The sequence below is a fragment of the Dasypus novemcinctus genome, chromosome 3 (genome assembly GCF_030445035.2).
Source record: "Dasypus novemcinctus isolate mDasNov1 chromosome 3, mDasNov1.1.hap2, whole genome shotgun sequence".
Classification (NCBI taxonomy): Eukaryota; Metazoa; Chordata; class Mammalia; order Cingulata; family Dasypodidae; genus Dasypus; species Dasypus novemcinctus.
Window position 1 is genome coordinate 178,111,496 of NC_080675.1, and position 14,167 is coordinate 178,125,662.

The 14,167-nt window shown below is 47.6% G+C and overlaps 1 protein-coding gene across 1 annotated transcript in view; it reads right to left on the reverse strand.

Moving 5' to 3' along the window:
• The window catches only part of NIPA1 (NIPA magnesium transporter 1), a 45,956-nt gene extending 32,466 nt beyond the window's left edge, over positions 1 to 13,490 (reverse strand). The window contains exon 1 of the mRNA XM_058294804.2: positions 13,304 to 13,490. Coding sequence (XP_058150787.1) covers positions 13,304 to 13,463 — 160 coding nt within the window. The 5' untranslated portion in view covers positions 13,464 to 13,490. The remainder of the gene's footprint in view (positions 1 to 13,303) is intronic.
• Between the last annotated feature and the right edge of the window lie 677 nt (positions 13,491 to 14,167).

The following is a 14,167-nucleotide window of genomic DNA, read 5'->3' on the forward strand; positions in this document are numbered from 1 at the left end:
CCTAATAACAGCAGGACAAACCTCTAGCAGTGACAGAGTAAAGACATCTTTTGCAACTTTCACCCAAACAAACAGATGAAACCTTTATAAAACTCGATTTCTTTGGCTCAACAAGCCTCTATGGAGTTTTGACCCAAGTCAGACTGCATGCCTATAAGTGATTTTGATGAGATTGTGTACTTAGCATTGCTACTGAAAGGATTTAAGGTTTTTGAAATACTGTGATGGAATGACTGTATTTGCATATGGAAAGAACAGGTATTCTGGGGGTCCAGAGGGTAGAGTATGCTGGTCTGAGTCTTTTATGGACCCCAGAAAATCATGTTCTTAAAGCAAACCCATTCCTGTGCCTGTAAACCCATTGTAGATGGGACCTTTTGATTAGATCACTTCAGGGAAGGGCCTTTGATCATTGCAGGGCCCAGGGTAGGTCTGTTTTCTTTTTTTTTTTTAAGATTTATTTTATTTATTTATTCCTCCACCCTTATTGTCTGTGCTCACTATCTACTCTCTGTGTCCATTTGCTGTGTATTCTCTGTGTCTACTCATCTTCTTTTTAGGAGGCACTGGGAGCCAAACATGGGACCTCCTGTGTGGGAGGGAGGCGCCCAATCGCTTGAGCCACCTCTGCTCACTGCTTATATCTTTGTCTCCTTGTTGCATTTCCTTGTTGCATCTTGTGTTGCATCATCTCATCATGCCAACCCATCACTTCAGCTCACTGTCTTGCTTGTCTTTAGGAGGCACCAAGAACCGAACTTGGGACCTCCCATGTGGTATGTGGACAGCCAACTGCTTGAGCCACATCCGCTCCCCCCAGGTTTTAATCCTCTTACTGGAGTCCCTTAGAAACAGAGAGCTAAAAGGCCACAGACCCACAGGAAAAAAAGATGCAAGACAGAGAGACGCCAGTGCCACCATTTTGTCCTGTCCTGTGCCTGGTTGCCCATAGCTGAGCTTGGTAAGAAAGTGAACCTGAAGAGAAGGCGGAGACTGGCAGGGCCACCACTGGGTCTTGCCACATGGCAGGGGTCTGGGGTTGCCAGCAGTCGACCTTCAGTGAGACAGCATCTCTGATGATGCCTTGACTTGGACATTTTCAGAGCCTTAGAACTGTGAACCTAATAAATTCCCATTGTAAAAGCCAACCCATTTCTGATATATTGCTCCCAGTAGCTTTTAGCAACTAAAACAGGGGACATTACTACCAACCTTACAGAAATAAAAACTATTTAAGAGAATATTATGAACTATATGCTGAGAATTAGATAAGTTAGATGAAACTGAAAATTTGTAGAAAGACACAAAATACCAAAATTGACAAGAAGAAATAGAAAGTCTGAATAGAACTGTAACAAGGAGAGATAGATTTAGTAACCAAAAGTTTCCCACAAGGAAAATGGTGGTGAATTCAACCACATAAAGAAGAATACCAATACTTCATAAACTCTTCAAAAAATAAAAAAGGAAGGAATATTTCTCCAATTCATTCTAAAACGTCAGTATTATCTTAATATCAAAACCAGACGAAGAAATCATAAAGACTGAAGACCAATAAATCTTATGAAGACAGTCTAAAAATTCCTGGAAAAAATTCTAGCAAACTGATTCCAGTAACATATAAAGGATTATACACCATGACTAAGCGGGATTTATCCCAGGAATGTGAGCTTAGTTTAACATCCAAAAAAAATGAGCATACGCCACCCCGCCGGGGGCGTCCCCGGTCTGGGACGGGGTGGGAGAGCGACGGGCCGAGGCGGTGGGCGTCGTGGGGCAGCCCGCTATCCCTTTCCCAGGGGGGCCGCGGACCGGGGGGCCGCGTCTGCGCCACGGCTCTGGGCCGCCGCGGGGCCGGAGCTGGGCGGGACGCAGGCCCTTGCGCTCTTTTTCCCCAGAAAAATAAAAAAATAAAAATAAATTAAAAAAAAAAAAAATGAGCATAATGTACCATATAATAGAATAAAGGGAAAAAAACCTCACACAATCATCTCAATAGATTCTACATAGAAAAAGCTTTTCACAAAATCCAATATCTCTTCATGATAAAAACACTCAGCAAAATAGAAATAGATGGGAATGTCTTTAACTTGATAAAGGTCATCTATGGAAAAGTCACAGTTATGACCATAGTGGTAAAAGACTATTTTCCCATTAAGATCAGGAACGCGATAAGATGTCCACTCTCACTGTTTCCATTCAGCACTGTACTAATGGCCAGAGCAATGAGACCAGAAGATGAAATTAAATCCAGATTAGGGAAAGAAGTAAGTCAAACTACGTCTAATTGCATTTGATATGATCTGGTACACAGAAAATCCTAAGGAATCCATTAAAAAAAAGTTAATGAGTTCAGCAAGGTTGCAGGATAAAAGATTAATATACAAAAATCACTTGTATTTCTATGCACTAGCAATGAACAATCAAAAAAAGAAATTAGGGAGCAGATATGGCTCAAGCAGTTGGGTGCCTGCCTCCCACGTGGGAGGTCCCAGTTTCGGTTCCTGGTGCCTCCTAAAGAAGACCAGCAGGAGTAATAACCTGACACAATGAGCTGACGAATGAACAGACAAAACAAGCAGACACAACAAGCAGGAAGTAGATGTGGCTCAAGTGGTTAGGCCCCCACCTCCCACATGGGGGGTCCCAGATTAGGTTCCCAGGGCCTCCTAAAGAAGACAAGCAGACAACAAGCAGAGACAATGAGCAGACAACAAGCAGACAGAGAAGGGAACCATCTCAAGGGGGTAAAATATGAAATTAAGAAAACCATTCTATTACAATTTCATTGGAACAAATATTTAGAAATAAATTTAATAAAAGGGAAAAACTTTTATTCCAAAAAGTATGTAACATTATTGAAAGACAGCATACATAAAAGGGAAGATACCCTGTATCTTGGATTGGAAGAATAAAATTGTTAAGAGGGCGGTATTCCTCAACTGATCTACAGATTCAAAGCATTCACTATCAAATTTCCAGATTTTCCAGCTGCCTTTTTTTGCAAAAACTGTCAAGCTGAACCTAAGATTCATATGGAAGCCCAAGGGATCCAGAATAGTCAAACAATCTTGAAAAATAACACAGTGGAGGACTACGCTTCCCCATTTAAAAACTACAGAGCTACCATGATCAGACACAGGGAGTACTAGCGTGAGCACAGGCATGGCATAGAATTAGATCAATGGAGTAGAATTGAGAGCCCAGAGATAAACCTCCATATTAATGGTCGATTGCTGGTCATCAAGGAGCCAGGCCCAGTCCTAACCCGCATTTTATCCTTGGCAGAAATTCACTGAAGCCGTCTGGGCCTAGGATGTCCTTGGTGGGTAGTTTTCTTTTGTTCTATTACTAATTCAATCTCTTTGCCTGATACAGTCAATTTAGATTTTCCGTTTCTTTCCTATCGGTTTCACTGTTTTGTATCTTTCTAGGAACTTGTTCTTTCACCTATTAATTTGTTGCCATAAATTGTTCATAGTAGTCTCATAATTTTGTTGTTTTTTAAATTCCCATAAAATCGTTAGTAATATCTCTTTCATTTAAATTTTATTAGTTGGAGTTTTCTATGTTTTGTTTGGTCAGTCTAGCTAAAGATTTGTCAATTTTGATCTTTTCAAAGAACTTTGGGTTTATTGATTTTCTCTATTGTTTTTCTATTTTCTATCTTAATTCCACTATAGTGTTTATTGTTTCCTTCCTTCTGCTTTAGGCTTAGTTTGCTTTTTTTTTTTTTTAAAGATTTGTTTTTTATTTCTCTACCTTCCCCCTCCCCCATTGTCTGCTCTCGGTGTCCATTCATTGAGTGTTCTTCTGTGATCCCTTCCATCCTTATCAGCAGCACCGGGAATCTGTGTTTCTTTTTACTGTATCTTTTTTTTTTTTTAAGATTTAATTATTTATTCCCCCCCCCCAGTTGTCTGTTCTCTGTGTCTATCCGCTGCCTGTTCTTCTTTGTCCGCTTCTGTTGTTTTCAGCAGCATGGGAATCTGTTTCTTTTTGTTGCGTCATCTTGTTTTGTCAGCTCTCCGTTGTGTGGCACCATTCCTGGGCAGGCTTGCACTTTCTTTCGTGCTGAGCGGCTCTCCTTACGGGGCTGCACTCCTTGCGCGTGGGGCTCCCCTACACGGGGACAACCCTGTGTGGCACGGCACTCCTTGCACACATCAGTGCTGCGCATGGGCCAGCTCCACACAGGCCAAGGAAGCCCGGGGTTTGAACCACGGACTTCCCATGTGGTAGACGGACGCCCTGACCACTGGGCCAAGTCAGCTTCCCTTAGTTTGTTCTTTTTCCCCCTATATTTTAAGGAGCGATACTAGGTTGCTGATTTGAGGTATTATTCTTAAAATAAATTTTAGCATTTGCAGCTCAAAATTTTCTTTTGAGCAATCTTTGGCTACATCCTAAAAGTTTTGGTATTTTGTGTGTTTTTCCTACATTTATCTGAAAGTATTTTCTAACTGGGACTTCTTTTTTGACGCCTTTAATTCATTGGATATTTAGGAGCATGCTGTTTAATTCCCACGTTTGTGAATTTCCTAAATTACCATTACTGATTTCTAAGTTCATTCCATTGTGGTCAGAAAACATACTTAGCATTCTTTCAAACCTTTTTTTTCTTTAAGATTTTTTATTTATTTCTCTCCCCCTCCCTCCCACCCCCTCCCCCCATTGTCTGCTTTCTCTGTCCATTTGCTGTGTTCTTCTGTGTCCACTTGTATTCCTGTCAGTGGCACCGGGAATCTGTGTCTCTTTTTGTTGCGTCATCTTGCTGCGTCAGCTCTGTGTGTGTGTGGCACCACTCCTGGACAGGCTGTGCTTTTTTCACAAGGGGCGGCTCTCCTTACGGGGCTCACTCTGTGTGTGTGGGGCTCCCCTACACAGGGGACACCCCCACGTGGCACGGCACTCCTTGCACGCAGCAGCACTGCGCGTGGGCCAGCTCACCACACGGGTCAGGAGGCCTGGGGTTTGAACCATGGATCTCCCATGTGGTAAGCCGACGCTCTATCCGTTGAGCCAAGTCCGCTTCCCCTCAATCTTTTCAATTTATCGATCCTTGTTTTATGGCCTAGGATGTGATCCATCCTGTAGAATGTTCCATATGCACCTGAGGTGAATTCTGCCTAGTTTTTCTATGTATTATTAAAAGTAGGGTATTGAGGGAAGTGGATTTGGCTCAACTGAGTGTCTGCCTACCACATGGGAGGTCCAGGGTTTGATACCCAAGGCCTCCTGACCCGTGTGGAGCTGGCCCATGCGCAGTGCTGATGTGCGTAGGGAGTGCTCTGCCACGCAGGGGAGTCCCCCGCGTAGGGAAGCCCCACACGCAAGGAGTGCGCCCTGTAAGGAGAGCAGCCCCGCGCAAAAGAAAGTGCAGCCTGCCCAGGAGTGGCACTGCACAGAGAGCTGATGCAGCAAGACGACACAACAAAAAGAGACAGATTGCCATTGCCACTGACAAAAATCCAAGCAGACACAGAAGAACACACAGCAAATGGACACAGAGAGCAGACAATTGCCGGGGGGGGGGGGGGAGCAATAAATTAAAATAATAAATGTCTAAAAAAAATGGAAGGTATTGAAATCTCCAACTATTATTGTTGAATTATCTATTTATCTTTATTCTGTCAATTTTTGCTCCTTGTACATTTGGGCTCTGTTATTAGGTGCATACAGATTTGTATTTATGTCTTTCTGACTGATTGACCATTTCATTATTTTAAAATGCCCTCCTTTGTCTCTAGTAGTAATTTTTGTCCTAAACTCTATACAGCTGCTCCAGCTCTTTTGGATATAAGGATATCTTCTTTTCATTATTTTAGATAACTGTCAGTGTATTTCATTGTACAACACCTTGACACTCATTTTTATGGAAGACGCAGAAAGTAATCTACTTAATTTCTTTTTTCAAATTCTATATATGACATAAAAAGATTTCAGGGACTCTGGAGTGTAGGAGGTAGTCATGGTCTTTCCTGCTGAGTCTAGGCTGAGAGCAAAGGAAGAGAGAAAAGGCTGTCTTCCTTCATTGAGATGATTATGGTTTGGCCATGGATCCTTGTGAAGTCACAGAATCGCAGCGACAGCAGCAGGTAGAGCATGAGGGGTGTGGCTTTCCAGCCGCGGAAGCTGGTCCAAGGAAAAGAGCCGCCAACACTGTGGGGCCCCGCACTCTCCCCTTTCGCCGTTAGCTTTCCCAGGCTTTTGACAGTCTGAAATTGACTAGGTGTCCAAAACAGCAGGAAAGCTGGGATACCAGATATCAAGGGTGGCAAGTGAGCGGGGAAGTGACAGGGTTTTGGACTCCCTTTAACAAAAATTCAAAGCATTCCCCGGAAGCTTTCAGGCCCTCCTTTTCTTACTCTCCAGGAGGAACTTGTGTCTGCTGAAATCCAAAATGGGTTTAGGGAAGCAGATGTGGCTCAACAGATAGAGCGTCGGGAAGTGGATTTGGCCCAGTGGTTAGGGCGTTCGTCTACCACATGGGAAGTCCGCGATTCAAACCCCAGGCCTCCTTGACCCATGTAGAACTGGCCCATGCACAGCGCTGATGTGTGCAAGGAGTGCCGTGCCACGCAGGGTGTCCCCGCATAGGGGAGCCCCATGCGCAAGGAGTGCGCCCCATATGGAGAGCTGCCCAGTGTGAAAGAAAGTGCAGCCTGCCCAGGAATGGTGCCGCACACACGGAGAGCTGACACAACAAGATGACGCAACAAAAAGAAACTCAGATTCCCATGCTGCTGACAACAGAAGTGGACAAAGAAGAAGACGCAGCAAATAGACACAGAGAACAGACAACTGGGGCAGGGGAGAAGGGGAGAGAAATAAAATAAATAAATCTTTAAAAATAATTAATTAATTAATTTAAAAAAAAAAAACCAGAGCGTCAACCTACCATATAGGAGGTCTAAGGGTTTGAAACCCAGGGCCTCCTGGCTCATGTGGTGAGCTGGCCCACATGCAGTGCTGCTGCACTCAAGGTGTGCCAGCCCACACAGGGATGCCCCTGCGTTAAGGGTGCCCCCCATGCAAGGAGTGGCCCCTGTGCAAGGAGAGCTGCCCTGTGCAAGGAGAGTTGCCCTGTGCAAAACTGCAGCCCGCCCAGGAGTCTAGAGTGGTGCCGCACACACTAAGAGCTGACGCAGCAAGATGACACAACAAAAAGAGACACAGATCCCCAGTGCCACCTGATGAGAATACAAGTGGACACAGAAGAACACACAGTGAATGGGCACAGAGAGAACAGATATCGTGGGGGGGGGGGGTAGGATAAATAAATAAATCTTTTTTAAAAATGGGTTTAAAAATATTAGGCCATTTTTCCTTGCTTCCATGAACACTGTCAGCTGCTTCTGTCTGCACACCTGCTCCATATTCTTGCCTGCAGAGGAAAACAACTTCCCTGCATGTGGTTCCTGGGACTTCCATCGTAGCAGCCCATGTTTCTGCCTGCCCACCCATCTGTGGCCAGGCTCCCCTGCCCAGCCGAATATCCCAGGTTCCTTCCTCCTTCAGCTGGGAGCCCTGGAACCTGCCTTCCAAAACAATTCTCAGCCCTGTCCTAAATGGATATACTCTATTATGTCCTACAACTACCCAGTTCTTCAATTTTACCCTCAGCATCACATCCCTACGCACAGGAGGCACCTGCTCAGCCTCATGCCTGGCTCCCTGGCTATTGCCTCTATTTTATTTCTCTTTGGTCTTCTGGCCTCAGCAAGAATAGGGAGCCACAGAATTGTAGAATATTGGGGGATTTTCTTTGTTTTACTCCACTTATGCTCCTAGGTGTGGGTGCAAAAGTGGCAGGAGCTAAGTTCTAGTGCCTTTTTCCCTCATCAGATACCTTGGCTACTAGAGCGACTGAGACTTGGATGATTGTTCGTAACAGCTAAACTACAGGACAAAGATGTGATTGTACAAATACAAAAGACACTTGTCAGGATGATAGTATCAACTGGCAGCAAGGCTATCCAACACGGACTTGTGACTTTTAAAACCTCCCACTTATGTTATAAATGTTCTACCAGAAATTTCCTTAAATATGACTTTCTAATATAAAAATACAGACATCTAATTTATTTACCTTTAAATTATACCACAGAAAAACTGCTTTCATGTGGGAGCTCCTGATAGAAACAAAAGAATTGCTAAAAGCAAAGTGAGTGGGTCCTTCTATGCATGTACCCAGAAAAACTGAAAACAGCAACTTGAACAGGTATTTGTTCACCAATGTTTACAGCAGCATGTATAGTCAAAAGGTGGAAGCAACCCAAGTGCCCATCACAGATGAACAGATGAACAAATGTGGTGTACACATGCAACTGAGTGTCATTCAGCTGTAAAAGGAATGAAATTCTGTGCGTGCTCCAACATGGATAGACCTTGAACACATCATGTTGAGTGAAGTAAGCCAGACACAAAAGGACAAATATTCAAATATCTGGAATCAGCTAATCCATAGAAATCAAAGTAGATTAGATGTTACCAGGGGTCAGGGAGAGAATGGGGAGGTATTAGTACAGAGTTTCTGTTCGGAGTGATGAAAAAGATTTTAATGGATGGTGGTAATGGTAACATAACATTTTAAATGTACCACTGAATTGCACGCTTGAAATGGCTAGAGTAGGAAATCTTGTGTTTTATGTAGACAGGTGTACCACAATAAAAATTTAAAAGAGTGAGCAGGTCACCATGCCCTTTATAAATTGATTCCTTGACCTCAAAAATATATAAAAAAGATGCTAGGCAATTTTTACAGATTCCTAAAGAAGGAATAAAAATCAAATTTTCTTTCCTGACACATGTAGCTAGATGAATCAATTTGGGTACTGGTGTTCAATTTATGAATGGATTTGGTACTTGACATCCTTTGGCATACTGGGTATTAGAAATGCAGAACTTATTTTCCTAAAGAAATAGCCTAGCAATCTTGAAAAACAAGAATAAAGTTAGAGGACTTTACTATGTGACTTTAAGGTTTACTATAAGGGAGTGGATGTGGCTCAAGCAATTGGGCGCCCACCTCCCACATGGGAGGTCCTGGGTTCGGTTCCTGGTGCCTCCTAAAGAAGACCAAAAGATGCCACGACCAGCAAGATGCCGTAACCAGCAGCAAGTGGAAGTGGCTCAAGTGGTTGGGCACTTGCCTCCCATGTGGGAGGTCCCAGGTTGGGTTCTCAGTGCCTCCTAAAGAAGATGAGCAACCAGCGAGCAGACAGATGAGGGAGCTATCTCAGGGCAGGGGAAATAAAAAAAATGTTTAAATATATTTTTAAAGATTTACTGTAAAAGTAGCGCAGTCAAGAGAATGTGGTACTGCCATGAGGATAGACACAGAGACCAATGGAAAAACACAGATGGGCGGGAAGAAGCTGTCTTGTATGGCCAGTCGAGTATCCAGACGGCTCAGCCCCAGCCGCCATTTGACTGCAACTGCGTGAGACCCCAGTCAAGCCATGGAACCAAGGCAGATACATGAACTCGAGACACACGCATCTTCTTTAAAGAGCAGCCCCTTTATCTTCTCTTTCTATGGAAACTGTATCAGGTAAGCCAGGTACAGGCTGTGGAGCCCTGCTAAGCCTACCTCTCAGGTTATTCTCACGCTAACCTTTATCAATCATCTCCTCTCGGCGCTAGATAAAGATCAACTAGGGTTACAGATTTTCAGACCTAGCAGTAACTCCAGACGCTGTTACTTATTAGAGGCTGCAGATGTAGGAGGTCACCCCTGAGTAACTTGGAGCTCTGAAATCTTTTCATATAATGTAAGGCTCAGTCTCACCCTCCTTGCTCCACAGTTACTCACAGCTAGTTAGACCCATGGCTGAGTGTCCACCAGCAACGTCCGGGGGCAGGACGTGCACCCTACCCTGCCTCTGGAGAGCCGAGCTCCAGGGGGAAGGGGCCACCGCGCCACGGGTTTCAGGGAGCAAGGGGGTATGAGGTCAGGAGCCAGAGCACTCAGGAGAGGCTGGGGTCAGCGTCTGGAGGCTTCCGAGAGGCAGCGGAAATGAAGGAAAACCCAAAGGCCAGAAGGGTCTGTCCCTGTCTCTGGCATGGGGTAGCGAACCCAGTTGTGTGCTGAGAAGGGAATGGTGGCAAAGTGCACACGCAGGCACCCCAGAGGCCAGGGAGCTCACACTCTCCAGGAGACCAGAAATCGGGGGGCCTGGGTCCCCATTTCCATTCACATGGGACAAATGCCCGACCTTCCGAATGTCTTAGCAGTCACATCTCTAAGCAGTACTACTCTCAGGGAGGAGACTATAAATCCGAAAAGAATTTTAAAAATATCACCCGGTTCATCCTGGTCCAGGGCATCCGACCTAGAGTTAACTGCCCACTCCTCAGAAGCCGCCAGCAAATTCACACACACCACGACTTCCCCGAGGCAGTCTGAAAGCCGACCCCACCCCCTCACCGGCCAGCCCCTCCCAGGCACCAGCTCACCCCTCAGGTGCCCACGGCGGGCTGTCGGGGCGCCTCGCCTGCCATTTTAATGCTGCACCTGCTTCCCACCAACCCCCTGCGCCTTGTCTCTGTTTAAACCCTACTGAAATGGGGCTTGAGAACTAGATAAGACATGAAAACTAGCATGTGGACCCGTACACTAGCATCCTTCCCACTTTGCATCCCTGTCACTCAGAAGTGCTGCTGGGACACAGAGCAGTCCTGCCTGGAGTCTCTAGGCCTGCGTACCCTGGCGTTTATTCATCTTAACTACCTGTGGAGCCAATTCAGTAGGAAGGCCCTTTAAAGGGGGAGAGTTGAAACCTGTCACAGGTGTCCCCAAACCTCCCATTACAGACTGTGACCAGAACCTGGCTCCTGTGAAGCCGGCTCTTCTCTATACATGCTGCAGCCTGGCAATTAATTCGAAGTTTAAGCTCTAAGATGTGAGATGGGGCTTTTTCACAACAGAAGACAGTCTCCCCGAACCCAGGAGCCTCATTCCCCAGTTTGCAGACGGCTTCCTCCTGCTCCTTCCTCTTCCATTTCTGACATTTCATAATTATCAACTCTGCTGCCCATCAGCGGATGTGGAAAAGGGTTTTAAGGGGAATATATTCTAAAATTGCTGAATCTGCAATACCTACAACAGTGCCTGGCACGTGAGGATTTCAAAAAAATTGATAAATCAACAATTTATCAAAACAATACCATATGGCTCTCTTCCACCACCACGTTTGTGTTATTCCATAAATATCGATGCTAGCTTGAATCGGCAGCAGCGGGTGTTAATCTGGGTACCAAATTAATATTATACTTTCACCTTTAAGGTATAGTATGTAGGTTTACAAAACAACATCAGTCTTGTGGTGGTGTCTTTTTGGAGGTTTATCTATATTTTCTTATTATTCACCAATTCCCCTTCAATAGCAAAGCGGAGTTGAAATAACACAGCTCTTTTTCTCATTTTTTTATATAACTGAAGTCCATGCATTATTCACATCACCTCAGTTTTCTCCTAATGCCCTTTCCACATTTAGTCATCACACCTCCTTGAGCTCCTTTTGGCTGTGAGCATTTCTCCAGGATTTCAACGACTTTGAGGAAGACTGGGCAGGTATTTTGTGGCATGTCCTCTGCTGGGACTGGCCTGAGGCTTCCCTTAGGGTTGGAGAGGAGTTGGGAGTTTGGGGAAGAAAACCACAGAGGTGAAGTGCCCCTCGCACCTCATCCTGTCCAGGACAGTGTTGCTTATCCACCCTTCCCCAAAGACCAGCAAACTGACAGGCGCTCCCTAAGAAAGTGCTACTGCCCGCTCACTGGTTCACCTTGGACGCACATCTGCATCCCTGTAGATCATACTGGGTTTTATTTAGATTTTAGGCAAAGACTGCAATGCTTTCCCTTTGACGCAGAATTCTTTAAAAGAATATCCATGGTTTTCTGTTTCATTAAAGGTTGCCAGGTCCCTTCTCTCTTTCATTTCAAAGCTCTCCCTGTGGGTGCACCTGGCTTACGGTGCAGGGTGCCCAGAGGCTCACACCTGTGCTCTGGAATTTGGATGGCTAGTAAACGGGACTTCCTGCCACCCAGGGCCAAGCAGTCGCATACCTTTCTGTGAAGTTCATCACACTACCCTGGTGAGAACTGACTTAATCACCCCAAGACTTTCTCTACCCCTCTTGAAGCAACATTTACCTCCAGTTTCAAAACACGCTGCATCAGTTCAGTCACCTTTGCCAGGCTCCTTTTAGCAAGTGACACTGGCAGAGAAAGCCGCATCCCTCGCTTTCCGCCTCAATGAGGCGGGGTGTTTTGGGGGGGTCATCCATCCAGGGCACCCGCTGGCCCGCTGGCTGTTTTTTTCATCTGCCTGGTTGTCTCGCATTGAAGAGCCCTTGTGTTTAGACGGCTCAGATATAAAGCAGAGCTGGCTCGGCCAAGGACGCCCAGGACCAGAAGCCACTGGAAAGAACAGACTCTCGGTGGCCCTGCCAGCAGCCTCCTGGCCTCCTGGCTCGCCAGGCTGGTCCAGGGCCGGCCTGCCGGAACCGTCCTGAAGGTCTGTCTTGGTATGGCAACTCCAGGGAGCAGGAAATTCGGCAGGGCTGGCTCTCCAAGGGCACTGCCGTCCGTGAGCCAGAGCAAAGCGCAGTGCTCGGAGCGCGCGGTAGGCTCCAGCCATTTCTAGGCCTGGCAGTGACAGGGAGGCTTTGGCCCCCGGCCGCGAGGCTGAAGAGGGGTTGGGACAGAAAAATCTAGTTGGGGACAACTAGAGAAACCCTATAAAGCTGAATTAGGCCTCTCTGGGCGCAGGGGAGGAAAGCGTAGGCGGCGACACAGTTCCCCCTACTCGGGGCGCGCCCGGTCCCCTCGGGCCGGTCTGGAGATGCCCGAAGCCAAAGAAGGGGCCGCCGCGGGGACTTCTCGGACGCGCTGTTCCCACTCACTGCGCACACCCGCTCCCCGGCCTCCTGGAGGTGGCCTCGGGGTTTCAGGTCGGCCCGTGGCCCGCGGGGACCCTCCAAGGCCAAGGCTCCTGGCCCAGGACTGGCCCGGCCCGGCCCGGCCCGGCGCGCGGGGGTCTCGGGCCCCGCAGCCATGTTGACCCGGCAGCCTAGAGAACCTGTGTTCCACACGACGTGGGGGTCGACCTGGAACGGCGCGGCCCCATAGTTCAGCAAGTCTCGGGCAGCCTGCGGTCACGGCGCAGGGGCCAGCGCGGCGCGCGCCACCGCCTGCCGGGGACCCCGGCCCGCCAGGAGCCCGCAGGCACCAGGGCCCCGCGCCCCGCCCGCAGCGCCCCCCACCCCGCCGGGCTGCCCCCCGCCCCCCAGCCCACCTCGCCGTTTGGCGCGCACAATGCCCTTCTTCTGCAGCACGAACGTGGACCCGTTCACCAGGCTCGACACCACGGCCACGCCCAGGCCGAGCGACACGGCGGCGGGGCTCGGGCTGCGCGCCCCCTCCCCGGCCGCCGCCGCCGTCGCTGCAGTCCCCATGCCGCCCGCGCCCTGCGCACCCCGGCGCCTGCGCCCGCGCCTGCGCACCCGCCGCGCCGCCCGCGGGAGGGGGCGGGACCCGGGCGCCGGCGGGGGCTCGGGATGGGTGCCGGGCACCTGAAGAGGGAGGACCGAGAAGTGGCGGGGTCTCCACGGGGCTGGGGGCGAGGGCGCCTGCAAGGCCCCGGGGCTGAGCACGAAAGCTTGGGACGGGGCGGGGCAGGTGCCGGGCAGGGCCAGGCCCGCAGCCCAGAATGAACCACGCTGGCCCGGCCTGGAAGCCTTTCCGTCAGGAGTTTCTCAAGAATTCTTTTTTTGTTCAAGATAAATTGTGGGTTTAGAGACAAAATCATGTGCGTACCACCCTGTAATTAACACGTTGCATTTGGTATGGTACGTTTGTTACAGTTGATGAAAGTTTTTTTTCTAATTGTGCTGTTAATTATAATCGATTGGATAATTTAGGGTTCACTGTACTGTGTAGTTCTGTGGGTTGGGTTTTTAAAAAATTTTTATTCTAGTACTATATATGCAACCTGTTTCCTATTTTGAGCATATTCAGATATGTAATTCAGGGCCATTCATTAAACTCACAATGTTGTGCTGCCATTACCACCATCAATTACCAAAATTTCTATCTTCCCAAATTGAAACTGTACATTTTAAGATGTAGCTAAGTCCAAGAAGCCATTATTACTAGTGGC